At 43.0% G+C, this 27,148-nt stretch overlaps 1 protein-coding gene across 6 annotated transcripts in view; it reads left to right on the forward strand.

The window, feature by feature from the left end:
- GARNL3 (GTPase activating Rap/RanGAP domain like 3) overlaps positions 1-27,148 on the forward strand; it is a 157,378-nt gene that overhangs the window by 81,710 nt on the left and 48,520 nt on the right. For all 6 annotated transcript variants that reach the window (XM_020874724.2, XM_070453072.1, XM_020874723.2 and 3 more), the window contains 5 exons: positions 5,809-5,908; positions 7,552-7,670; positions 16,301-16,365; positions 18,713-18,776; positions 19,767-19,793. In XM_020874724.2, the coding sequence (XP_020730383.2) occupies positions 5,809-5,908; positions 7,552-7,670; positions 16,301-16,365; positions 18,713-18,776; positions 19,767-19,793 (375 nt within the window). The remainder of the gene's footprint in view (positions 1-5,808; positions 5,909-7,551; positions 7,671-16,300; positions 16,366-18,712; positions 18,777-19,766; positions 19,794-27,148) is intronic.

Here is a 27,148-nt window from a genome sequence, read left to right on the forward strand (position 1 = left end):
TTTCTCCTTTGCTTTTCTCTTCTCTTCTTTTCACAGCTATTTGTAAGTCATCCTCAGCCAGCCATTTTGCTTTTTTGCATTTCTTTTTCTTGGGGATGATCTTGATTTCTGTCTCCTGTATAATGTCACGAACCTCCATCCATAGTTCATCAGGCACTCTGTCTATCAAATCTAGCCCCTTAAATCTATTTCTCACTTCCACTGTATAGTCATAAGAGATTTGATTTAGGTCATACCTGAATGGTCTAGTGGTTTTCCCTGCTTTCTTCAATTTCAGTCTGAATTTGGCAATAAGGAGTTCATGATCCAAGCCACAGCCAGCTCCCGGTCTTGTTTTTGTGGATTCCCTGCTTAAAGTCAAATATTAGAGAGCATTCAGATAAAACGGGGGTATTGTACATGGATTTAGATTAAGTTCTCCTCACAATATCTTGGCCATATACTGTCATCGTCCTTCACATCCCACAAGTATATGTGGTTAGGCAAAACAAAACAAGAAACACAACAAGGAGCTTTTGTGGGCTTTGGAATCTAATGCAGAAATGATTCAGTCTCAAGACTCATTCAACCCTGTGGACGTGTTCAGGCAAGTCTGCAGTATAGAAGAATTTGATTTAATTACTCCACAATACCTTCTAGAAAATGATTATCTAGAAAGGGATACAATTAGTATGGGTATTTGCAATGTTAAAGTTTGGTTGTCTGATATATGTATTCATCGGAATATTTCCTCCTATTGATTGTTGATTGCTATCAAGTAAATAATGTGTCATTGTCACCTTGAAGTGCTGTAGGAAGTTTCTATATCTTTGGAATCTTCTCTAAAATTTAGGTCATACTTAAAATAGTAAAAATTTATTGTAAAACTGAAACAACAATTGGGTACTACTACACCCATTCCAGGGCGCTAGTGGTAAAGAATTTGCCTGCCAGTGCAGGAGACATAAGAGACGTGGATTTGATCCCTGGGTCGGGAACATCCCCTGGAGGAAGGCATGGCAACCCACTCCAGTATTCTTGCCTGGAGAATCCATGGACAGAGGAGCCTGGCAGGCTACAGTTCATAGAGTCACAAAGAGTCGGACATGACTGAAGCGATGTAGCAGGCACACATGGACGCCCACTCTAGAGCCACTAAAATTTAAGCACTGAATTGCTCAGAGTTGATCAGAGAATGTGGAGCAACTGGACCTCTTCTATTTATTGCTAATTATGTAAATTGGTGCCTTCCTCTTGGAGACTGTTGATAATATCTACTCAAACTGAATGTCTGTATCCTCTGGGTCCCAGGATGTACACCCAGCAGAAAGGAGAGTTCATTGTGGCTTTATTCTTTTCTGTGTGTGAGTTTTATTTATTTTTTAATTTGGCCATACCATGTGACATGTAGGATCTTTAGTTCCTAACCAGGGATCAAACCTGTGGCCCCTGCATTGGAAGCACAGAGTCCTAACCACTAGGCCATCAAGGAAGTCCCTATCATGGCTTTATTCTTAATTGCCATCAACTGGAAAGTGAATACATGAATTTTGGAGTTCATACGTGGATTGCTGTGTAGCAGTGAGGCAATGAACTACTGCTTCACTGATAAAGTGGACGTCGCACACAAAAGGTCTAAGAACAAAGGACCTGACTCAAATGAATACAGATGATATGATTTGGTTTCCATGAAGTTCAAGAGTAAGTAAAACTAATCTATGGTGATAAAAGTCACAATAGTGCTTACTTTTCAGAGTGTGATTGAGTGTTGACTAGGAAAATGCATGATGGAGCCTTCTGTGGTACTGAAAAGCTTCTCTGTCTTGATCGGGTAGTTACAAAGGGTGTATGTGCATGCGTGCTCATTCGCTTCTGTCCTGTCCAACTCTTTGAGACCCCATGTACTGTAGCCCACCAGACTCCCCTGTCCATGGGATTTTCCAAGCAAGAATACTGGAGTGGGTTGCCATGCCCTCCTCCAGGAGATCTTCCTGACCCAGGAATTAAATCTGCATCTCTTGCATCTCCTGCATTGGCAGGCAATTTCTTTACCACTAATGCCAACTTGGAAGCCCACAAGGGCACATATATATTTGAAAATCATTTCACTGTAGACTAAAGACTTGTGCACTTTCCTGTCTACTGCTGCTACTTATCAGGAATTGGAACTAGTTTTCAGAGTCTTTCTTCTGGGATCTTGAACAGAGGGATTTTTTGTTTTCTGCTTAGCCTCCATTTGGTCAGTTCTTGCATGTTTTCTTGTCTTTACACCTCATCATATGTGCTTTTAACAAGGGACGGGAAGTGTCTTGCTCTGTGAGACTCACAACTTTTTGGGTGTTGGGTTTTCCCCCCAGTTTAGTATTCTGTGAAGATGAAAGTTAAATAGGTATCTTTTTGATCATTAAGAAAAGAGCTCATAATTGACAGTTTGTACTCAACAGAGGTTTGGGGTGTGACACCAGCCAGGGTCCCATCTCTTGCTCCCAGGTGCGTGCTGCCTCTTGCCTCACCTGTATTATTCCGCTCCGCTGGTGCCAACCCTCAGAGCACTAGGAGGCAAGTCTGCAGATTCAGGGCTGCAGAAAGTCTAGAATCAGGGGACTTTTTCTACACCTTTGAACTCCCTTCTCAGAATAATATTTTTTTTATGCTTAAAACAAGATACATGGAATTACAGACGAAAACAGTTGTATTGAAATAGTTATCAAAATTACTTTTAAACCTAATTTGTAATACTGTAATATACATGCTTTTCAATGAATACATTAAATAACAAATTCAGCAGCAGATCTCATAACTGTTGTAATTTTGAGCAGGGAATGGCATCAACAGTATTTTGAGATATCTGCACTTACTGGGATGAGTTCTGAAAGTATCTGTGATTTTTTTTTTTTTTGGTGACATGGTTATCAAGGCTGTTCCTTCTACTTTTTTTTTGCATATGTTCATAATTGAATGAAATGCTGAATTTTAGTTGAAAGCTAAGGAAAATAAAGATTTTTTTCCCCAACCAAGTTCATGCTCCCTCTGGGTTCTGTTAGAACCCTTGGTATAGATCATTGATTCTCAGTGTCCATCAGAAATGACTGGGGATGCTGAAGAAGCTCTCTGAGCCATGCAAGTGTTGGAGGTCCCAGAGGCTTAAGTGTCCTGGTGACTGAAGAGTCTCCTCTCCAGGCTTTGCTGATGCCTTCTAGAATCCAGGGCCTTGGAACCATGACACCATCCACTGTAGGTCTGACTGTGTAAGGCCAGTTGCCCTGGCTGGACCCCACCGATGTCTAGTCAGATGATTCCTAAGGCTGGCTGCTGGACTCCAGGTGATGTCACCACTCCATGGTGGCACAGTGAAGAGAACTGTGGGCCAGGAGTACTGCCCGTGGTTTATGGTTATAAAACTAATAGCTGTTGACAATGAATCAGCCAGAAATTCTGTGAGGAACAAAATCCAATTATATGCTCTTTTCGAATCACACCAGAAGGTCAAAACTGAGAGGCAACATTTTGGGCAGGTGATCAACATTACTATCACCAATGAGAAACAGATGGACATCTTGAAATCTGATCTGCTGAGGACAACCCTTGCTTATGTTGTATTCCAGCCAAGTACACATCACCTGAATCTAATCATAGAGAAACATCATACAAACCCCAAAAGAGGAGTGCTTTATTTAAAAAAAGATAAAGAAAAAGAAGAGGTATGTATGTGCTACATTCTTCAGAAATGTCAGTGTCATAAATGACAAAGAAAACCTGTGGAAAAGTTCCAGATTAAAGGAGTCTAAAGAGACATGACAATCAAATGAAAATGCTTCAACCAACATTGTTGAGTCAGTTGACAGAACTGGAATACAGATGGCAGGTTAAAGGATTGTATCAAGGTTACATTTATAATTGTTGATAAAGCTGTATCGTGGCTTATGTAAAAAGATATTCTTCTTCTTGGTAAATACACATTGAGGTGTTTAAGAATAAAGGGCTATTATTCATGCAACTTAGCCTTAAATGATTCAGAAAAAGTGTGTGTGTGTGTGTGTGTGTGTTTAGAGGGAGAGAGAGTAGTGAACAAGTGGGTAATCGGGTAAAATGTTAGCAGTAGGTAAATCTGGTAAAAAGCAGACAGATGCTTTTTGCACTGTTCTTATTCTTGCAGTTTTTATGTAAGTTTAAAATTATTGCCAAATAGAAAGTTATATATATGGGTGTGGGTGCATGTGTGTGTGCTCAGTCATGCCCGATTCTTCCCAACCCCATGAAATATAGCCTACCAGGCTCCCCTGTCTGTGGAATTTTCCAGGCAAGAATACTGGAGTAGGTTGCCATTTCCTACTCCAGGGTATCTTTCCTACCCAGAGATCAAACCCACATCTCTTGTGTCTCCTGCATTAGCAAGCAGATTCTTTACCAACTGGCACATCTGGGTGTAAAGATATATATATATATGAAATTTTAGCCTACTTTTACCCCTTGATAGATTAAAAAGGCAGAACATTAAATAAAGCATGCAGAAGATGATGTAATGGTTAAGATTAAAAAGGAAAACATTCTGACATTGGATTTGATCTCTGTTTCAGCTCCACTGCTTATTATCTCTGCCACCTTAGGCAACATACTTAACGTCTCTAAGCCTCAATTTCCTCATCTGAAAGTAGGGGGCTAAAATCAACTCTGTTTCATGAGTTGGTGGAGACACTATGGAAGTGATACATGTAAAGTGTGTGGCCTAGGACCTGGCATGTAGAGCTCTTTCTGTGAACATCAGTATTCCAGAGCAGTGAGCAAGACAGAAAGCATCCTGACTTACATTGTAAAGTAATGTAACCCTGAAGGCATGCCAGAAATACATACTGAAAAGAACCCTATAGATTCATCTAATAAATATGATACATAGTCATTTTTTAAATCCAGCAGTAAATATATCAGAAGAATACCTAGAAGGGTGTATTCCAGAAATCTAAGAATGATTCAGTATCAGAAGAGCTATTAGGATAATTCATTACATTACTATGATTTTCCCCATTTAACCTGTTTGCTCAATCATTGCCCCAAAAAAACTTTCAGTAAAATTCAATATCCATTTCTCAGAAAAGCCTCTTTATAAACTTGGAATTGAAGGGAACTTCTTCAGCATGATCAAGAAAGCACCACTGACCACAGATGTCTAGTAAATCTCTAGAGGCATGTCAGAATGAGAAAAGAATCTGCCAGTAGTCTGGCACATGGTGCAACAGAGATGTCAGTGGAGTTTCAAACTATACATTCAGTATGATTCCATTTTGGTAAGAGAATGTTGGGAAAAAATTAGAAGGAACCATATCAAGTCATTCATAGTGATTGTTTTTGGACAAATGATTCATATTATTCACTATGTTTATCCACATTTTCCACATCAATTGAGTTACTTGTGATAATTTTTAAAAATTTTATAAAAAATATGAACACAGATAAGATGCCAGGATGTTTTCCAGGTGAAATGTGCCTGTTACAGGGATTACAATCAGAAGGGCCTACCTCTAGAGGGCACCCGCTTCCAGATATCGTGGAGGCTTCATACCAGAAAGGCAAAAAACTTTCAATTCAAGTTATATCCAAGTTAGAAGTTGCTTAGCTCACTGGTTCACCTGGTGCTTTTTCCTCCACCCCAAGGACCTCCAGAAAATTTCTATGATGTGGATTTAGACTGGGTGTCTTTTCTAATGAGAACCTGTGGTTACAGCCCTGTTTGTAAGCTTTTAACAGTGACTTTTCCACTTCTTTGGCATCTGGTTCATTGCTACCTTGTTTACTTTCTAAGTCTCTTAATGGCATAACTTTGTTCCATTACAGAACGCGACTGCTCTGCCAGGTACTTGGCGAAGGACAGACGTGCACTTAGAGAACCCAGAATACCACACCAGATGGTATTTCAAGTATTTTTTAGGACAAGGTAATTATGCCATTTCAGTGGTTGGGAAGAAAGGATATTCAGAATGAAAATTAATGTCAGTGTAATTTCTGGTACCCTGTATGTGTGAAACTTATTGGATTAGAGGATACTGAGGTCAGGGCACTTCATTTCAAGGTCAGTTGTAATCTCCATAGATTTGAAGATTCGATTCAGAGTCTCAGCCCTAGCAGATTTTCTCAGTTTTAAATTTGTTACTTATATTTTTACTTTTTTAATTTAAGTTTTTGCCCGTTGTTTTTGTCCCTGGGGAATTACAGAAGATTAAGTAGTCTGAATAAGTGATTTGCAAGATGAGAAAAGTTTGCAGGGCACAACAACTTTAGACTTAACAAGGCCCATACTTAGTCTGCAGTGGGTCTTGGACACTTGATTCCAGGTAATGAGGAGAGAAACGATTCCCTGAGCTCCAGGGCCAATACAGAACAGAGAGGCATTATGCTATAGGTTCTGGTGACCAGGGTTTATTTATCACCTGCCATGTGCCAGGCACTGTGCTCGGCAAAGGCAGTTGTGATCCCTGCCCTCGTGGGATCTGAATCCCACGAGTACAGTGGGATTCAGTACAGACTGAATCCTGGGTCTGCTGTTATCCACATAGGACTCTATACCAGTTTCTCCCACTTCTCTGACTCTTAATTTCCTTATCTTTAAAGCAAAGATGTTACTAGTATATACTAGGAGGTTTGAACAGAAGTGTCAGTGAGGCACAGTAAGCCTAGTGCCTGGCACATACCAAGAACTCTGTCATGAATAGTGGTGTACATTTTGACATGAAGGACTCAGGTAATCATACATGGAGAGATGAAAACAGGAGTGTGGTTAGCAACAGATGGAAGTGAGAATGGAAGAGTAATCACTATGGCAGGATTAGAAATGATTTGAAGAAATTGCTTATCAGGCTAACTCATTTATTTATTGTCATTGATTTATTTGTAGAAGATGTGATACTTGAGCTATTTGATTGGACCCAAATTATGTCTTTATAAAAATCAGACACTATATTATTCTAAGTTCATTTATTTGGCAAGACATATCTCTTTATAAAGAAAGAAATGGAGGGAAAGTTGCTATCTTCCCGATTACTTAAAAGCCTTTGCCTGGAGTAGTGAGAATTTCTGAGAAAAGTGGTGCCATCAGTTCGAATGCCTTCAGTTGCCTCAACTGGCTTAAATTTCAAGGGAGAGATCAAGAGACCAGAGGTAGGGCAGGCTCTGGGGTTGTTGGAGTCAGAGACTCGGTGATGTCATCCATGCTGGCCCTCCTCAGGGTCGCAAGATGGTTGCAGTAATTCCAGGCATCACTTCTAGACCCCACCATCTCCAAGGGAAAAAGGAAGGCCATCTTCAGCAGTGAGAAAGCCTTTTCAGAAACCCCTTGACACACTTCTTCCCTTATCTCACTGGCCAGAATTTGTTCACATGTTCATTCCTGAGCCCATCCCTGGCAGGGGGACCTGGAAAGCATGATTAGGATAGAGTTGCCAGGTTCTGTCCCAATCTGGGCTGGAGATTACCATTCTCTGATCCTGTGGGAAGGGCTGTCTTCCACCTGCAGCGCCCACTGCTCCCAGACCCCAGAGGAGCCAGCTGCGTTTTCACATTCTGAATCTGCCTCTTTTCCAGTCCATCAGAACTACATTGGAAACGATGCTGAGAAGAGCCCCTTCTTCCTGTCCGTGACCCTCTCTGACCAAAACAATCAGCGTGTCCCTCAATACCGCGCGATCCTTTGGAGGAAAACAGTGAGTGTCTGACCTGCACCTGGAGTTTCAGCGCCACTCCAGAGTTTAATCAGTGTCATTGTTGGCTTTTTTTCTACAAGAATTTTTGAGGGGGGCTATTACGACTGAACTGAACTGAACTGATGAGGATTATTCTGTTCACAGGAGAGACCATGCTCTGAGCTGAACATCAGCTTTTCCTATATTAGCCACTAAGCAGACATGTACCTCCCCCTCAGTCTCTGCCCTCTGGGAATATAGGACTGTGTTAACCTTTGCTGTTACCCGTACTACAAGTGATAAGCTGGCTCACCTTCAACTAAAGGAAATAAAGTTTAGTGGAGTATAATACTGTTACATGGGCCCAGTCCCTGGGGGGCTCCTGTTTCCACCAGCCAGTCTCAACCACTGAATCAGCTGTGTTCCTAGGATTTCTTAGAGGCTTAGCTCCTTTCATCACTATCACGAGGTAGAAAAGCAACCTGAGATTTAACAAATATCTGCTGCCCATCGTGGGCTCTGGACACTGAACTGAAAGCGGACAGTTTCAACTCAAGGACACAGGCCTTTCTTTAGCACAGGAAAGTTTTTTTATGTTCATTAGTGTTGCTTCTTTTCCTGTTCTGATTTTTTTTTCTAGTAATTCTAATATTTGACCCCTGTCTTTCATCTTTTACCTTTTCTGCCTTTCTTGGTCTTTTTTTCTTGGCTTCTCAGAGAAATTTTTAGAGATAATATGGACCCTGGAAAGAGCAAAGCATTGGAGAAAAGCAAACTAGGGTTAAAAAAAAACCCTCAATGACAAGTTCATTTGGGTTGTATTTGAGAAAATTTCTCATGCCCTCTGAGCCTCCACTTTCTTCTTTGTAAAGTGGGGAAAGTTCTGGGCTGTGGCTGACAGAATGATGAGTACTAACAAGACTACATTAAGTGAGATCTTGCTTGAAAATTTACCCAAGTCATCAAATCTTAAACTGGTTAGATGCCTGAAGGTTAAAATATTTTATTCTCGGATTCGTGAGTACAGTGTATAATTTAACAAGCAATAAAACAAACCACACTTAGAAAATGTTAGTTCTTTTATTTGGTATTCCCACTTGATGGGTACCTTTGTTGAAATCCAGTATTTAAATAATCACATGCTGATTTTTGTCTCAGCTACATAGGATATCAAAATTGCTATGTAGATATTTTTGGAAAAGACATAACAGAGACTTAAAAGAACAGCAATTTTTATACACATACACACACTTTTGCATACATACATACATATAGAGCAATAAAGTAGCAACTTCAAAAAGCCCAGGAAGAATTTCCAGTAACCATTACAGAGTAGACTGTGGCTAGGAACTTCTTGTGATGATTAGAAATAGAAATAGTAATAACAATGAAATCTGATACTTACTGAACACTTACCATATGCTAGCTAAGTCCTCCGAATACATAGGTGTTCTTACGGTTTAGGGAGCTTAACCAACATGGCCAAGGCTCCATGCCAGTAGGTGGCAGAGCAGGCAGAACCCAGGGCTTGCTGAGCTGTCGTTGCTGTACCCGATTAACCCTAGATGTCATTCATTCTTTGACTCGTGCATCACTCTCCCTGGACTGTGAGCTCCACGAAGGGAAGGGACTTAACTGCTTTCTCTTCAGTATCCCTACCAGCAAGCCCAGTGCCTGGTATATAGGAGGAGCTCAAAAAATATCTGTTGAATACATTAATGAGATGATTAATGACTAACGAAGCCCAGCTTAACCAGTGTACTCTGTTGCTGCTATTTATATAAACATCTATGTTTCAGAAAATTTTAAGCAGGTTTAAGGTAAAAATCTGATATAAAATAAAGTTAGATCTTACTCATGAATTATTTCCTGCAGAGTTTTGGCCTTACTGCTCCCCCGATGCCAGTGCAATTGGGGTCAGTTTTGCCGACAGCATGGCTGCTCTTGAACCAAGTTTGAATGACAGTTTTAGAAGATAATGCTGGGCGACGTGTGCCAGTTTTCCCCAAGAGCGAGCGTGATCATCTCTTCTCCTTAGCTCCCTACTGAGCAGTGAGGGTGCCTTCGTCCAAAGCCTCTTATCTTCTGCAGGAAAAGGCTGTTTTCTGCCCCCCTCCACTTACTTATTTTATGCTTGCCTACTACAGTATTCCAGTCTCTTCTGGCTTAAACGTGTTCCTTGGATAACTATCTCTTCTGGACAAATAATCAGCCTTTCGGATTTCTGTCCACTAACCCTGTTCCTCTTGAAGGTGATATTTGTGTGCAAGAAGAGAGGGTTTCTGAGACCTCACGGTGGCCGGAGGTCCACCCAGGACCCTCTGGGTTCTTTCTGGTTTCTGTTGTCGAGGATCAACCTCTGAGATGTAACTAATCTCCTCTGGCTTTTAGGGGGTCATTGGAGAGCGCCTGTCCGTGAAATCCTTGTCCCAGCCGCTTGCTCCTTGCAGTGAAGTCACCAAATGCATGAACCCTCTGACCTGATCCCAGGTCTCTGGTGGTTGCTGCGCCTCCTGGAAGTGCTACCGCCTCTCTGCCCTGGTCAGAAGGGGAGAGGCTGGTGCCTTGTCTCCAGTCTCTAATCTTGTTGACCAGCCGTGCCTGAAGCTACCCCTGAGTTATTGCCCCTCAGGGTGTTCAAACAGGTTCTGCCTGAAAGTCCTCTGGAAGGCCTTGCTGGGAAGTAAGCACTAGTCCAGGTGCCTCTAGGCCTTACCTTGATGTCCTTGCGGCCTCCCACACCCATCCCATGCAGGTCTGTCCTCAAAAGGCAGGCACCCAGGGCCCCAGGGCCTAACCCCTCGGCTTGCCTGTCTTCCTTCTTCCTTCCTTCCACCTTGCTTTCAGGAGCCCAGGGGTCATGCCACACTGCTGCTGCCTCCGTCTGGAATAAGACTTTCTCAATCCCGTCTTCTTCCCTCAGGAGCTAACTGTCCCTTCACCTCCTCACTGCCACGGTTGCCAGGTTCTGGGGCGGAAGAGTAGGGCACATGCCAGGGAAAGTTTTGCTTATTTTAATTTCCAAAGATAGTGTCTAGATTACCTTATAAGTTGAGATAAGCGCTTGAAGGAAATGAAGACAGAGAATGATGCTGGAGGCTGCCAAAGCGAGCTAGTCCAGGGAGGTCTCCTGAGGAGCTGATGTTAAAGAGACCCAGAGGATGAAAGGGAACTGGCCACGTAGAGAGTAGGGGGAAGGGTGGGGGGACAGTCAGAATGAACAGGAAATACAAGAGGAACAGGAGACTTCTGGGATGACTCTTGGATGGTGAGAGAAGTCAGGGAGGTGGGATTGAGACCTGGGACCACCATGGAGTTAGATAGGATGGGCAGAAGGAGCATTTGACCCCTTCTGAGTAGTGCCAGTGCCCAAATCCAGAACTCTTCTCTCAGCCCCGAATCTTGCAGGGCTGGGTGGGTATTTGCTGCCTACTGCAGAGCAGTGAGGAGCGGAACACTTCAAAGCAGGACGTCAGCATGGGGGTGAATTACTGAGACCCTGCTGGCCCAGGGCCAGTGCTGGAGGCTGTGGGGAAGCCAAAGATGCAGGTGACTCAGTGCTCCCTCCCTCTTCCCTTGAGCTCACATTCTCCAGTTAAACAGAAACACAGCTAAATGTATAAACCCTGCTCAAAACTGTCTCACGCATCTCTGGATGTGTTCCTTCTAAACCCAAAGGGAAAAAATGATTCACCCTTGTAAAATTTCCATCCAGACAATACAGCAAGTAAAAAAGGAAAGGATCAAAATTCAAGTACTCAGAGATAATCATTGCAGTGTCCTTCTTGACATCACACACACACACACACACACACACACGCACACACACACACACCTAGGTAAATGGGTTGATGTTGACACGCACGCATGTATCTTCCTGTGTTCAGTTAGTATAGCCGGATATGCACTCGTATTTGACTCTCCCTGTGCACTGAAAACCTAGAATGAAGGTGTTTTTTCTTGGAGAGTGACCCTGAAAAACCACAAAACAAACGTGATAGGGAAGAAGAGCTTTACCTCTTTGTAGTGAAGAAAAATACAGAGGCACAATCCCATGAGCCCTGGGCTTCACATCTGTGTTGGCAGCTCATGGTGATGTTACCAGCATCCAGGCTGGGCTGAATCCTCCCTCCCTATTCCACGCATGCTGCACGCTTGGTCACTTCAATCATGTCTGATTCTGTGACCCCGTGGACTGTAGCCCACCAGGCTCCTCTGTCCATGGGATTCTCCAGGCAAGAATATTGGAGTGGGTTGCCATTTCCTCCCCAGGAGATCTTCTTGACCCAGGGATGGAAGCCATGTCTCCTGCATCTCCTGCACTTTTAGAGTTGAAAAGGGAATTTTATATGTGGACCACATCATAATCTCTTTTGCTAAATAAACATGTAGTATAAATCCTTTGCAGACTATAAATCTGTTCAGTTCAGTTCAGTCACTCAGTCGTGTCTGAATCTTTGTGAACTCATGATCTGCAGCACACCAGGCCTCCCTGACCATCACCAACTCCCAGAGTTTACCCAAACTCATGTCCATTGAGTCAGCGATGCCATCCAACCATCTCATCCTCTGTCATCCCCTTCTCCTCCTGCCCTCAATCTTCCCCAGCATCAGGGTCTTTTCAAAGGAGTCAGCACTTTGCATCAGGTGGCCAAAGGATTGGAGTTTCAGCTTCAGGATCAGTCCTTCCAATAAACACCCAGGACTGATCTCCTTTAGGATGGACTGGTTGGATATCCTTTCAGTCCAAAGGACTCTCAAGAGTCTTCTCCAATACCACAGTTCAAAAGCATCAATTCTTCGGCACTCAGCTTTCTTTATAATCCAACTCTCACATCCATACATGACTACTAGAAAAACCATAGCCTTGACTAGACAGACCCTTGTTGGCAAAGTAATGTCTGCCTTTTAATATGCTATCTAGGTTGGTCATAACTTTCCTTCCAAGGAGTAAGTGTCTTTTAATTTCATGGCTGCAGTCAACATCTGCAGTGATTTTGGAACCCCCAAAAATAAAGTCAGCCGCTGTTTCCACTGTTTCCCCATCTATCTGCCATGAAGTGATGGGACCAGATGCCATGATCTTAGTTTCCTGAATGTTGAGCTTTAAGCCAACTTTTTTACTCTCCTCTTTCACTTTCATCAAGAGGCTCTTTAGTTCTTCTTCGCTTTCTGCCATAAGAGTGGTGTCATCTGCATATCTGAGGTTATTGATATTTCTCCTGGCAGTCTTGATTCCAGCTTGTGCTTCATCCAGCCCAGCGTTTCTCATGATGTACTCTGCATAAAAGTTAAATAAGCACAATGAAAATATACAACCTTGACATACTTGTTTTCCTATTTGGAACCAGTCTGTTGTTCCATGTCCAGTTCTAACTGTTGCTGCATACAGATTTCTCAAGAGACAGGTCAGGTGGTCTGATATTCCCATCTCTTGAAAAATTTTCTACAGTTTGTTGTGATCCACATAGTCAAAAGCTTTGGCATTATGAATAAAGCAGAAATAGATGTTTTTCTGGAACTCTCTTGCCTTTTCGATGATCCTGCGAATGTTGGCAATTTGATCTCTGGTTCCTCTGCCTTTTCTAAATACAGCTTGAACATCTGGAAGTTCACATATTGGTTCAATATGGTTCATGTATTGCTGAAGCCTGGCTTGGAGAATTTAGAGCATTAATTTACTGGCATGTGACATGAGTGCAATTGTGCGGTAGTTTGAGCATTCTTTGGCATTGCCTTTCTTTGGGATTGGAATGAAAACTGACCTTTTCCAGTCCCATGGCCACTGCTCAGTTTTCCAAATTTGCTGGCATATTGAATGCAGCACTTTCACAGCGTCATCTTTTAGGATTTGAAATAACTCAACTGGAATTCCATCACCTCCACTAGCTTTGTTTGTAGTGATGCCTCCTAAGGCCCACTTGACTTCACATTCCAGGATGTCTGATTCTAGCTGAGTGATCACACCATCATGATTATCTGGGTTGTGAAGATCTTTTTTGTACAGTTCTCCTGTGTATTCTTACCACCTCTTATTAATATCTTCTGCTTCTGTCAAGTCCATACCATTTCTGTCCTTTATTATGCCCATCTTTGCATGAAATGGTCCTTTGGTATCTCTGATTTTCTTGAAGAGATCTCTAGTCTTTCCCATTCTATTATTTTCCTCTATCTCTTTGCAATGATCACCAAGGAAGGCTTTCTTATCTCTCCTTGCTATTCTTTGGAACTCTGCATTCAAATGGGAATATCTTTCCTTTTCTCCTTTGCTTTTCGCTTCCCTTCTTTTGAGAACTATTTGTAAGGCGTTCTCAGACAGCCATTTTTACCTTTTTGCATTTCTTTTTCTTGTTGATGGTCTTGCTCCCTGTCTCCTGTACAGTGTCACAAACCTCCATCCACAGTTCATCAGGCACTCTGTCTATCAGATCTAGTCTCTTAAATCTATTTCTCACTTCTACTGTATAATCATAAGGGATCTGATTTAGGTCATGCCTGAATGGTCTAGTGGTTTTCCCTGCTTTCTTCAATTTAAGTCTGAATTTGGCAGTAAGGAATTCATGATCTGAACCACAATCAGCTCCCAGTCTTGTTTTTGCTGACTGTATAGAGCTTCTCTGTCTTCGGCTGCAAAGAATATAATCGATCTGATTTTGGTGTTGGCCATCTAGTGATGTCCATGTGTAGAGTCTTCGTTTGTGTTGTTGGAAGAGGGTGTTTGCTATGACCAGTGCATTCTCTTGGCAAAACTCTATTAGCCTTTACCCTGCTTCATTCTTTGTTTTTTTTTTAATTGAAATATTTTCTTTTATTTATTTTTATTTTTTTTTTCTCCATTTATTTTTATTAGTTGGAGGCTAATTACTCTACAACATTGCAGTGACCCTGCTTCATTCTGTACTCCAAGGCCAAATTTTCCTGGTACTCCAGGTGCTTCTTGACTTCCTACTTTTGCATTCCAGTCCCCTATAATGAAAAGGACATCATTTCTGGGTGTTAGTTCTAAAAGGTCTTGTAGGTCTTCATAGAATTTGTTCAACTTCAGCTTCTTCAGCGTTACTGGTCAGGGCATAGACTTGGATTAACGTGGTATTGAATGATTTGCCTTGGAAACTAACAGAGATCATTCTGTCATTTTTGAGATTGCATCCAAGTACTGCATTTTGAACTCTTTTGTTGACTATGATGGCTACTCCATTTCTTCTAAGGGATTCCTGCCCACAGTAGTAAATATAACGCTCATCTGGTTTAATCCACCCATTCCAATCCATTTTAGTTTATTGATTCCTAGAGTGTCGACGTTCACTCTTGCCAACTCCTGTTTGACCACTTCCAATTTGCCTTGAGTAATGGACCTAACATTCCAGGTTCCTATGCAATATTGCTGTTTACAGCATCGTACCTTGCTTCTATCACCAGTCACATCCACCACTGGGTGTTGTTTTTGCTTTGGCTCCATCCGTTCATTCTTTCTGGAGCTATTTCTATTTCTTGACTGATCTCCAGTAGCATATTGGGAACCTACCAACCTGGGGAGTTCATCTTTCAGTGTCCTATCTTTTTGCCTCTTCATACTGTTCTCAAGGCAAGAATACTGAAATGGATTGCCATTCCCTTCTCCAATGGACCACATTTTGTCAGAGTGCTCCACCATGACCCATCCATCTTGGGTGGCCCTACACTGCATGACTTAGTTTCACTGAGTTAGACAAGGCTGTGGTCCATATGATCAGGTTGGTTAGTTTTCTGTGATTGTGGTTTCAGTCTGTCTGCCCTCTGATGCCCTCTCTCAGCACCTACTGTCTTATTGGGGTTTCTTTTACCTTGGATGTGGGGTGTCTCCTCACAGCCTTTGCTCCTGACCTTGGACGTGGGGTATCTCCTCTCGGCCTTTGCTCCTGACCTTGGACGTGGGGTATCTCCTCTTGGCCTTTGCTCCTGATCTTGGATATGTGGTATCTCCTCTCAGCTGCTCCAGCACCACGCAGCCACCATTTTGGGGAGATTATAAAGAGGCTAGCCTCGTCTGTCCTGGGTGCTTAGACGTGGGACTGAGCCATTCAGGCAAGCCTTCCTTCAGTCCCTTTCCTTCAGCCAGTATTGACTGAGCACTTTCTATGAGATAGTCACAGTGGGTACTCATTCAGAGAGGAAGAAACAGACTTTAAATAAGTAAACACAGAAAAATATCAAAGTACACATTATGAAAACTCGGAAAGAGCCAGGTGATTTCTAGTTTGAAAAGTTTTTGACCTGGAGGAATATTATTTGGGTCCTATTGAACACATAGAGACTATTTTCTTATTCTGATCTTTGAGGCTGATCCAGTTCTTGGTTCAGAGACCAAACCCCTTCTTTGATTTAGGCAGCTCATCTGCTTATCACAATGCCAGAGACATCTAAGACCAGCAGTCCAGATCCTTAAAGCATAAATGCCTATTTAGGGGTTGGAAGGGTGGGGGTTGTTGTTGAGCCTGTGCTGTTGAGCCTGATTAAGAGTTTTTCCAACATAGGATACATTTATTCATATACGTGCTGCTTGAAGAAACATGAACAAGACTAGACATGGGTTCTTTTATGTGATGAGGTAAGACTCTTCCAGGGATGGAAATTGCCAAGCTTCTCACTGGTTTGCTGTTTTGACTTTCTAGGGTACTCAGAAAATATGCCTTCCCTACAGCCCCACGAAAACACTTTCTGTGAAGTCCATCTTAAGGTGAGTACGTGTGAGCAGAAACCCAACAGCAGGCACTCATAAATGGGTTTTATCCTATGAGCATTCTGATGTCAGCTTGCTATTTTCCTGGGCCCTGGCTATATACTAGACATTTTGCTAAGCACTTGGCACACAGTACCTAATTCAGTAGTCATAGTAACCCTGTAGGGCAGGTAGTACTATTATCCCATTTTATAGATGAGGAAATGGAGGCCTAGGAGGGCAAAGCCACAGCTGGTGTGTAGTGGAACTGAGGCTCAAGTCCAGGTCTGGCTGGTTCTGAAATTTGCTGTCAAGCATTTCCGTCCTGCATATGGTGCCCATTTCTTTCCTGCACGTGTGCAAATACTTTGATTTTGTAAAGAAAATCAAGAAATATTTTTCCCTTTCGTTTTTCTTGTTGGAAATAGAAACTCAGATGTCAGCAAATGCTTCTTAGAGAAGAACGTGCTTTTTCTTCACCAGACAGAAAGCTAAATGAATGGAAGGAACTGCTCACTGCTCGGCACTTAGCTGCTTCTCGTGCCCCCCCACCCCTGCCACCTCCCTCTGCTCTTTCCCCCACGTCAGGTGCCAGCCTCCCCTTGGCAGTGCGGCCACTCAGGTCAACCTGGTGCTTGGTCAGCAGCTAAGATGGCACAGTAATAGTAGCTTCTGTTTGTCAGGCGCTGTGCTGAATGTTTTACAAGCATTCTCTTAGGAAATCTTTAAGCCAGCTCCGTAAAGTAGATCTGTTATTACCACCTATTACCACTACCCTACGTAGGAGGGACTGGAGCTTCAGAGAGGTGAAGGGGTTTGACAGAGATCTCACAGCTGGTAGACCACAGTGCTGGGATTTAAACCTAGATCGTGTGACTCCAGGGCTTGGGCTGTCAACCACTAATGTCACACACTAGTCCTGTGTGACTCTGAGAGCTTATCCCGGTGGCCTGGTGGTTTAGTCTCTATTCATCTGCAACCAGGTGGTGGTCGGAGATGGTGTTTTCCATGTTCCCACCTATTACTGTTACTTGGCAGCATGTCTCTTACAGTGATGAACCTGACAGTCCATTGCACTTGGCTGATGAAAGGGTCCTGAGATTAAGAAGTAAAACATTTTGTATCTTGTTTTCAAGCTTGATTTTGTCTTTGAATTGCAGACCTTCTCCCCTCGGCTGTAGGCCCCCTGGTTTTTCTCCTGGCCAGTCTGAAGCCCGAGCTAAGAATGCATCCATGGAGAGGTTAACCTTTTTGTTGAGCACTGAAGTATCTTGCTGCTTCTAAATCTGAACTTTAAGAGTTATACTTTGAATTATATTGGCCTAAATTTCTGTAAATCCTTTTATTTTCTTCTTCTAAAATGATGAAATTTCTAGCTCCTTTCTTCTGTATATTTAAAGACTGGGGTTCTCAATGAATTTTAATTTCATTTAGTTATCTGAGTAGATCTTCACTTTTCGGCCCACCACTCATAGCCAGAGCAAGCTGCAGCAAGAAAGTATTTTAAAGTTGCAGAGATTAAAACTTCTACAGTTGCTGGCAATGGAAGAAAAGATTTTCTCTGTTACAGTCATCAACTTGAAAACTTAAAAATTAAAATATACATACTATTGGATCAGATAAGCTGAGTTCAAATCTTGGCTTCATGACTTAACAGCTTTGTTATCCTTAACTAGTTCTTTAACTTCCGAGCCTCAATTTCCTCATCCTTAATGTGAGGATAAAATAGTACTTGCCTCATAGAGATTGAATGAGATAATCCATGTGAAATATTTAGCGGGGTGCCTGGCATTTAGTAAATACTCTGTAAATACAGCTATTATTTTTACTTTTCATTTACAGATATGAGGATTCTTGCTGAAGAGGTCTCAGAGATCATTTTGTTCAATTACCTTGTTTTGCCCTAGAGGAACTTAGCTCAAGGAAGTTCAAAGCAAAACGTAAAAGAATAATCTTGTTAAGAGCAACCTTTTGCCCTTAGTGAGAGAGGAATTATCAAAGGAAGAATGACATGTCAGGTCATCTTAATTACATTTCATCTTATCATTCATTGCTATGTAAATGTCAGTGAATCTCCTTTTTGGTAAATAAAAGTAAGAATCATGGAGATTAGCCAAGGTTGCCTACAGCAGGTGCTCCCCACTCCTCCCTGCTCTGAGTGTGCTCAGGGGCAGCCTCCGAGGTTGGTTACTCAGGTACGTTCCTTCACTGATTGCTCCATTGATCCCCTACGTCCTTTGGCCCCTCCAGGAATCCAGCTATGATCTTCTGGGGTGTAATACTTAGCTTTTCTGAGACCCTGAGACGGGCTCCACGTTGTTTAAGTCTCCACCACACTGGGCTCACTCTGTCTGTTCTGTTGCAGTGCCATGAATCTGGACAAATTCGAGAAAGGCCCCAGGGAAATTTTTCACCCTGAGATACAAAAGGTAACCCAGAACTTTGTGCTTCATAATTGTATAATGTGGTCACAGTGTTAGAACTGACAAATTATCAGTGATTCTTAGCCTAGGATTCCCAACCAGAACCACCAGTGGTTCTCATCATGAAGAACTTCCCACCTGAGAGTCTGATGGGAACTGACTAAGATGGAGGCTGGGAGTCTGTCGTTTTCAGTAATTCAGAGGATAGCAGGTGTCCAGAAAGCTGTCCTGTTTTCTTAGGACTTACTGTTAAAGGAAATCAGTCTGTCTTGGGAGAAAAATGTTTAGAGTCATAATCAAGGTAATGGTCCATCAGAAAAATGGCAACTAGATTTTTGTCTTGCAGTTGCAATCAATTTCACTTCTAAATTCTCCCCTTGAAACTTATAAATGCAGCCATCACTAACAGTGTGACCGTTATGTGTCAGAGCTGAGCTTCAAGGAGCTAGCATGCCAGGTGGGGTGGCATGGGAAGAGGTTGGAGAGGCAGCCTGACTGGGTTCTGTCCAGGAGGCAGCGGGCAGCCAGTAGAATCATCCCGCAGAGGAATATCTGAAAACAAGATATAGCAACCTTCTGCCTGTTTATGTCATACCTCTATGCCTGTTTTCACCAAGGACACTGTCACATCCTCCCTTTCGCTCATGAGCTTCCCTTCCATCCTGTGTGTGTGTCTGTGTGTGTGTGTGTGTGTGTGTGTGTGCACATGCATGTGTGTAAAGCTTACCAGCAGTAGTTCCCCTGCTGTGATCAGGTGTCTGTAGGTTTCCCTTAGGAAGCTTGAGCAACCAGCTTTCAGCATAGGGGAAAGAGTTCTGACAAATCACTGGATCCAGAAAGTACACAGTAAAAGTAAACTTTAGCTTAAAAATGGAGTATTTTGAGTTGGAGAAAAGTGGTGTCAGTGACAGTAGATGAAGCTTGGTTTTCACGGAAAGTCAACATAAAATGATCACCATTCATTTTGGACTTAACTTTTTGAACTTCATTTGACAGGACTTGCTGGTCCTTGAAGAACAAGAGGTAAGTAGTGTCGCGAGATGCCGGGTCCTGCTACCCCACTTTGATGTTTGTCAGTGAGCTTCCCGTTCACCAGAAACATGGCCTTTTCTCCCAGGCACACCTCTCCATGGATTTGCACAGCCACTGAAAGACTTGACTGACGTATTTTGTCTGGTGTATTTCAGAATTTTCTGTGCAGCTAGCCATAAAGATAGAGAAACAGTCAAGCTGCTTAAATCTGCTTGGAATCATTCAAATTTTAATACCATGATCAGGGTGAGGAATGAGGTTTTCATTTTCGTTTAATTAAAGCTAAGGTACTTTGTTAGCACATTCACAATGCCATATTATGTGCATGTTTCCATTCCTTGTTGTCCCACTTAAAAAAGAATGTTAGGTTTTACAAGTGCATGACTAACGTAGAGAAATATCTGAAATACTGTCACTCAACAGTTGACTATTTACTCAGTGAGAGTGTGTGTACACTGTTCCTGTTGGTAAACGGCTCTATCACCTGTCCAGTCGCTAAGGCCAGACTTGGAAACGTCCTTAATACCTCCCATCTCTCACACCCCATCTAATCCATCGGCACATTCCGATGACACTTTTTCAGAACATATCCCTGACTCACATGCTTCTCAGTGCTTCCACCACCACCACTCTGATCCATAGACACCAGCCCTACCATCTCCCACCTGGATTCTGCAGAGCCTCCTGCTCTTCTGCCTGCTTCCTCTCTTGCCCTCTCTTCTAGTTTTCATAGAGCATCCAAACATGGCGGGCCATCTCCTCCCTTTGCTCAGAACTCAATGGCTTCCCATCCCACTCAGAGTGAAGCCCAAGGTCCTCACTGCAGCCTGCGAGGGCCTGTGCAATAAGGCCATCCTCTGCTCCACACTAGCCACTGACCTCCTGCTTCCATGTCCTCAGGAAGCCTGCTGCTCCCACTGCAGGGATGCTCATCCCAGATATCTCCTGGGTCACACCCTCTCTTGATTGGCATCTCTGCTCAGGGAGGACCTCCCAGTCCCTTAACTAGAATATCTCTCACCCACTGCCCTTCTACACTGCTTTGTTGATCATCTTAACACATGGATTTCATGTATTCAGTTTTTATCTGTTGCCCCCACTAGAACAGGGACTTCTTCCATTTTTCTTCACGGATGTATCCTCAGAGCCTAGAATAGTACATATAGAGGACACAGAGTAAATATTTGGTTGAATGTGTGAATTACTTATTGACTGAGTGAATTATGAAATTGTATGATGCCATTGAAAGAAATGAGGTAGATCTTTACTGGCATGGGAAGCTTTCCACAACATAGTACTTACTGAGGAAAAAACAATTTGTGGGGCAATACAGTATAAGCCTAGTTGTTTCTATAGGCAAAGATTTCTATATATATACATTCATTCCTTGATTCAGCAAATGTTTACTGACCTCTGACTGTGGGTGTACCATCTACTGTTTGAGGCGTTGGGGATACATTGATGAACAAGGCAAGGTCCCTTCTTCATGGAGCTATAATCTGCTGAGCTGAGACAAACTAAGCAAGAAAATAAACAAACATAAACACAGTCCTACTGACAATTCCCAGAGCTTTGGGGAAAGTAAACAAGGTTGTAACACAGCAGAAGGAGTAGATTTTACCCACTGGCCAAACAGAGAAGGTTTCTCTGGGGCAGCGACATCTCAGCTGATTCCTGAACATGGCAATGTAAAGTTGAGGAAGGAGACTGAGAGGCTTTCCCCCACATTGTTGGCAGAAATTGCCGTGGGCAGGTTAGTAGAAGTGTCGGGCAGGATGTGGCAGAGAATGGGCAAAAGGAGACATCTACATTGTAATCTACATATTATCCATGTACATGTACATATCATGCTTGTTGCTGAAGAATCCATGAACTCCATGTGTAATTGTAAAAGGCAAAAGATAAAAGTCATACACATTTCTGGTAAACACTTGAAAAATGCAGAAATGAACAAAAGATATAAGGAAAATGTCACCTAAAATCACAGAGAAAACTAGTATTGGTAGAGTATCATATTTTGGTATATATTTGCTATATTTTATATAAGATTAGGGTTATACCATGTGTAGTTTTTAGGCTTTCCTCATGTCTCAGCAGTAAAGAACCTGCCTGCAGTGCAGGAGCCATTGGAGATGTGGGTTTGATCCCTGGGTCGGGAAGATCCCCTGGAGGATGGCATGTCAACCCACCCCAGTCTTCTTGCCTGGAGAATTCCATGGACAGAGGAGCCTGGAGCACTACAGTCCATAGAGTCACAAAGAATTGGACACGACTGAAGCAACTTAGCACGCATGCATGTATAGTTTTTATGTCTCAAAATTACTAGTTCATAAGTACTTACTGCACACCCACACAGTATATGCACCTGCCCTTTGTGACAAACAATACAGAAATGTATCAGTGGGAAACAGGAAGGAGCTTCTCTGGCGGCTCAGATGGCAAAGAATCTGCCTGCAGTGCAGAACTGGGTTCAGTCTTGGGTTGGGAAGATCCCCTGGAAAAGGGAATGGTTACCCACTCCAGTGTTCTTGCCGGAAGAATTCCATGAACAGAGGAGCCTGGCGGGCTACAGTCCATGGGTTCACAAAGCATCAGATACAACTGAGCGACTAAGCTCACACACCCCAGTGGGAAACACGAAAGCTCCCCCACTTCACCACTTCCTCCCTCTCTTGAAGAACCCCTGTTTGCTGTTTGGTTTATTCTCTCATACTTGTCTTTGGACCTCCCAAATTTTGAAAAAGGAGTAGCTCATCTCTTTATTTCTCTATTTTATTTCCTTACTAAGGGGATATTTGCTAGTAGCAACAAGGGCACTCGTTGTAATGTACTTGAAGAGCTGTGACCAGTGATCAGCATCCTTCACAGCCTCCCCGAGAGTTGTGTGGCCAAGGCACTCTTCTTTAATCCCACCCGCTTCTTGAATTTATCCCAGTTCTTCCCAATTATAGTGATAATCAGCTGCAAAGATGAGCAGGGAAAAAATAAACAATACTAGTGATGTTCCTGAAAGGTTAGTTATTTGGTAAAGTGTTGTTGGTGTCCTGAAATCCATTGTGTAGAGAGCCCCCTCTCCCCTCGACAAGAAAAAACATGGTGTCCCAGGCAAACACACATGGAGGGGTTGACAGATGTGTAGGAACACGTGAAACCCAGAAATATGGAGGCATTGCCCAGACAAGAGTAACAAGGAACTGGGGGTATCCAGTTTTGAATTAGGACATCATTTCTTGATCCCAAAAGATTCTTTTGGAATCAGCGGATCTTTGTTGTTCAGTCGCTCAGTCACGTCCGACTCTTTGCGACCCCATGGACTGCAGCACACCAGGCTTCCCTGTACTTCACCAGCTCCCAGAGCTTGATCAAACTCATGTCCATTGAGTCGGTGATGTCATCAAACCATCTCATGGAGATGGGAGTCATTCCCATCTCCTCCTTTATTCTTCCCCCTCACACTTCACTTTCCTCAGAAGAAATATAATTCCTAGCATACTATTAATTCTCAAAAATGTGGCTATATGTTGGTTTATAATCATGTTGAGTTTTGTCTCATAAAATTTGGAACTTAAAAATGTAAAGTCCCATACAAGTAGGAATTACAAATATGACCTTATCTCTATGGTGAGTGTCTGAGTAGAACTGAAGTCCTGATAAAACCAGTTCCCACTATTCCCTCCACCAGTCACTTCCCTCCAGGGGCCCAGGTATCTCTTGAGACTTTGCACCCACAGTCATCCCACAAGACCCCCTGCTGCAAGTAGCAGCCAGCCTCATGAAGCACCGATGACGGCAGGTTCAACGCTGTTAAAACATGACCCGTGGTGGTCAGGTAGCCCCAAGTCAAGTGATGCCTTCCTCAAATAGCCCCTCATAAAAGCTATCTCCTCCAGAAATACAGTGCATTCTGTTCAGCAATACCTTGATTCCTGGAGGTAGGAGACAACCCTGTTAGTCATTGACAACATTTGGGAAGCCCTGGAAACAAAATTACCTAAATGAGACTCTGTAATTTCTAGTACTTACCAAGGCCTTCAGCACTAGTCTTTTAGGAGCCTCCACCTGAAGTGGAGGCTGAAGTGATGCTGAAGCTGAAACTCCAATACTTTGGCCACCTGATACAAAGAACTGACTCACTGGAAAAGACCCTGATGCTGGGAAGGATTGAAGGCAGGAGGAGAAGGGGATGACAGAGGATGAGATGGTTGGATGGCATCACCGACTCGATGGACGTGAGTTTAAACTACGGGAGTTGGTGATGGACAGGGACTGCATGCTGCAGTCCATGGGATCTCAGAGAGTCCGACACGACTGAGTGACTGAACTGAACTGAACTTGAAGTGGGCGGGGTCCTCTCAGCAAGGGTGCTGGTGCCAGTGACAGAGCAGCCCCAGAAAAAACTTTCCAAAGCTTCAGCCAGTGATCAGGCAGCAATGGGCCCTATTTCTGCTTGTAACTCTCAACTTCACTCAACTCAAAACCATCCTGAGAAGACTGTGGCCCTGGGTTGAAAAGAGCACTGCATTGCAAGTCGGGAGCCCCAACTTCCAGCTCCAGTCCTGCCATCCGCTTAGTCCCAGGCTTGGGCACATCTCGTCTTCTCTGGGCTTCAGTTGTCCTGTCTATGAAATGAAAGCATGGATTCAGTGGAGCATAGGGCTGTTAGTTCACAGCTCATCGTTTCAGCCATTGACCCAGTACTTCTGCCCTTGGCTTGCTAGCTGTCAGCCCAGCTGGATGTGACCTTGAGCCTCCTGACTTCTGTTGGTTGCTTCCTCCAGTCCAGTGATTCTCAGACAGGGGTCCCTGGGCCAGCAGTGTCAGCATCACCTGTGGATTTGTCACAAATACAGATTCTTGGACCCTACCCCAGACCTGTGGGATTGGAGACCCTGGGGATGGGGCCAGCAATCTTTATTTTAACAAGGCTTCCAGCTGATACTGAAGCCCATTCAAGTTTGAGAACCACTGCTTTAATCCCTGTGCTGTTATTCTAAGAAGGTTATCTGTCAGACCCAAACCACTGTAGGTGCTTATTAAGATACCACTGAGAATGGAAAAGGTGCCAGAGTCATGGAGACACTTGATTGCTATCATCATTCCCAAAACAGAGAAAGAAGAGCTACAAAAAGAAGAAGAAGAAGAAGAACCCCAAAGTGACAGAGATCCTTGACAAAAACCCCAAGAAATTTACCAAAAACAAGTTTATGCAGAAGAGGTGACCATTTGGAGGCAACTGTGAAAAATAAGTTGTATCTGACCACTTGTGTTTGTTTTCTCATTTATCACACACACAGTTGTTCCATGAATATTTATTAACCCTCTCCAAAATACCCAGCACAGTGGCGGGCCCTGGAGATTCCACAGAAAATAAGATGTGCACCATCTCTCCTTCCTGGGACTTACGTTCTAGTGGTGCGTGCGTGCTCAGTCACTTCAGTCATGTCCGACTCTTTGCGACTGCCAGGATTCTCTGTCCATGGGATTCTCCAGACAGGAATACTGGAGTGGGTTGCCATGCCCTTCTCCAGGGGGTCTTCCTGACCAAGGGATTGAACCCAGGTCTTCTTCATCTCTAGCACCACAGGCAGATTCTTTACCGCTGAACCACCAGAGAAGCCCAAGTTCTAGCAGTTGAAACAGACAAATATGCAAGTTCAATAAAAAGAATTACAGAGTGTAAATAGATCTATTAAGAAGATAAACAAGGTGCCATGAAGGAGAATAACAGTGCGGGGAGGGTGACCATGTTGGGAGATCAGGGAAGGCCTCTCTGAATTGACATGTGAGCTGAGACCCGCATGATGGGCAAGAGCCCTGGGTGGAGGCACCATCCTGAAAGCTACCTCTGTCTTCCTCACTCTACAGAGAAAACCACTAGATAGAAAATTATTACTACTGATGCGTATGCATCTGTCCTTCAGATGTAATGGGGACAGAAGGATGTTTAGAAGTACAGCCTTAGCCCCTTGGCTTTTCAGAGTTTGAATGCTCCCAGACCAGCCATCCTGAATTCTGTGCTCTGCCTTGACCCACCCACCTCTGCCCCATTGGCAATGCTTTGTTGTTGTTGTTGTTTAGTCACTAAATTGTGTCAACTCTTTGCGATCCCGTGAACTTATCCCTCCAGGCTCCTCTGTCCATGGGATTTTCCAGGCAGAATACTGGAGTGGGTTGCTATTTCCTTCTCCAGGGGATCACCTTGATGGAGAAATGGACTAAATGTCTCTAAATTTGGTCTTCCCCTAGATGACTTGAGAGATCCCCTGCAAAGGCTTGGGAAGGAGAAAAGTAGGTTAGGTTCTGCCAAAGGTTGGGCTCACCCTGATCGCTTCCCAGGCCTCAGGAGTGAAATGGCTTGCATTAAAAATCCAAGGGGGTATAGTTTCTTTTTTGGAGGGTAGGGTTGTTAATTTTTTTATATTAATTTTCTTTTAATACACTATAATACTGTGTCATTTTTAAACATTTCATTCTTAATGGATTCCACTCCCTAGCTGTTTCCAACAGAAACAATCTACAAGGCTAGTTTTTCTACAATCTCAATAGTTTCCACATTCCCAAGGCCAAGTCTACCCATACTGCCCTTGACTAAGCCCATGACAGGTTGGAGAAGAGGAATCAAAAATAGCCTTTCCTCTTCCACCTAAGAATTGTGCTCTTTCTCTAGGGCCTATTTTCCAGAAGCAGACATCTGAGTTCAAAAATGATCTCTGTGAGGACAAATGGCAGAGGCATCGAAGGATTGTCTTTGTCTCAATATGGCCGGCAATATTTTACTCACTTTGGTTCTCTGTTGGCTCCTTAACTGGCAACTGAGAATCCCCTCATCAGACAGCCTTGCAAAAGTTGATCTTTTCCAACCTCAGATTTTTGTTTTAATTATGCAATACAAAAAAAGCATAGACTATAATATAATGAAGACCTACAAATCTATTACTCAGTTTAAGAAAAAATTATATGAAAAACACAATTGTGGTACTTCCCTGTTGGCCTAGTGGTTAGGATTCTGGGCTTTCACTGTGGTGACCCAGGTTTAATTCTGGGTCAGGAAAAATAATGCAAGGCAAGTGGCACAGCCAAAAAATAAATAAATACAATTGAGCTCCCTAATCCTATTCTCTCTTCCCTGTAGAAGCTGCTATCTTGCATTTGGTATTTATCACTCCCACAGGATCTGATTTTAATCCTACATTTAATGTTGAGGATAGTAGACTGAACATTTGTACTGGCTACTTCTTGATTGCCTTTTTCTCCCCACATCTGTTTTGTCACTTCTTGAGATTAAATAGCTTTAGGAATTGGGGCAAATGAGCTTTTAGACTACATTGTCTTCAGTTTCCATTTCT

Source organism: Odocoileus virginianus, chromosome 2, assembly GCF_023699985.2.
Source record: "Odocoileus virginianus isolate 20LAN1187 ecotype Illinois chromosome 2, Ovbor_1.2, whole genome shotgun sequence".
Classification (NCBI taxonomy): Eukaryota; Metazoa; Chordata; class Mammalia; order Artiodactyla; family Cervidae; genus Odocoileus; species Odocoileus virginianus.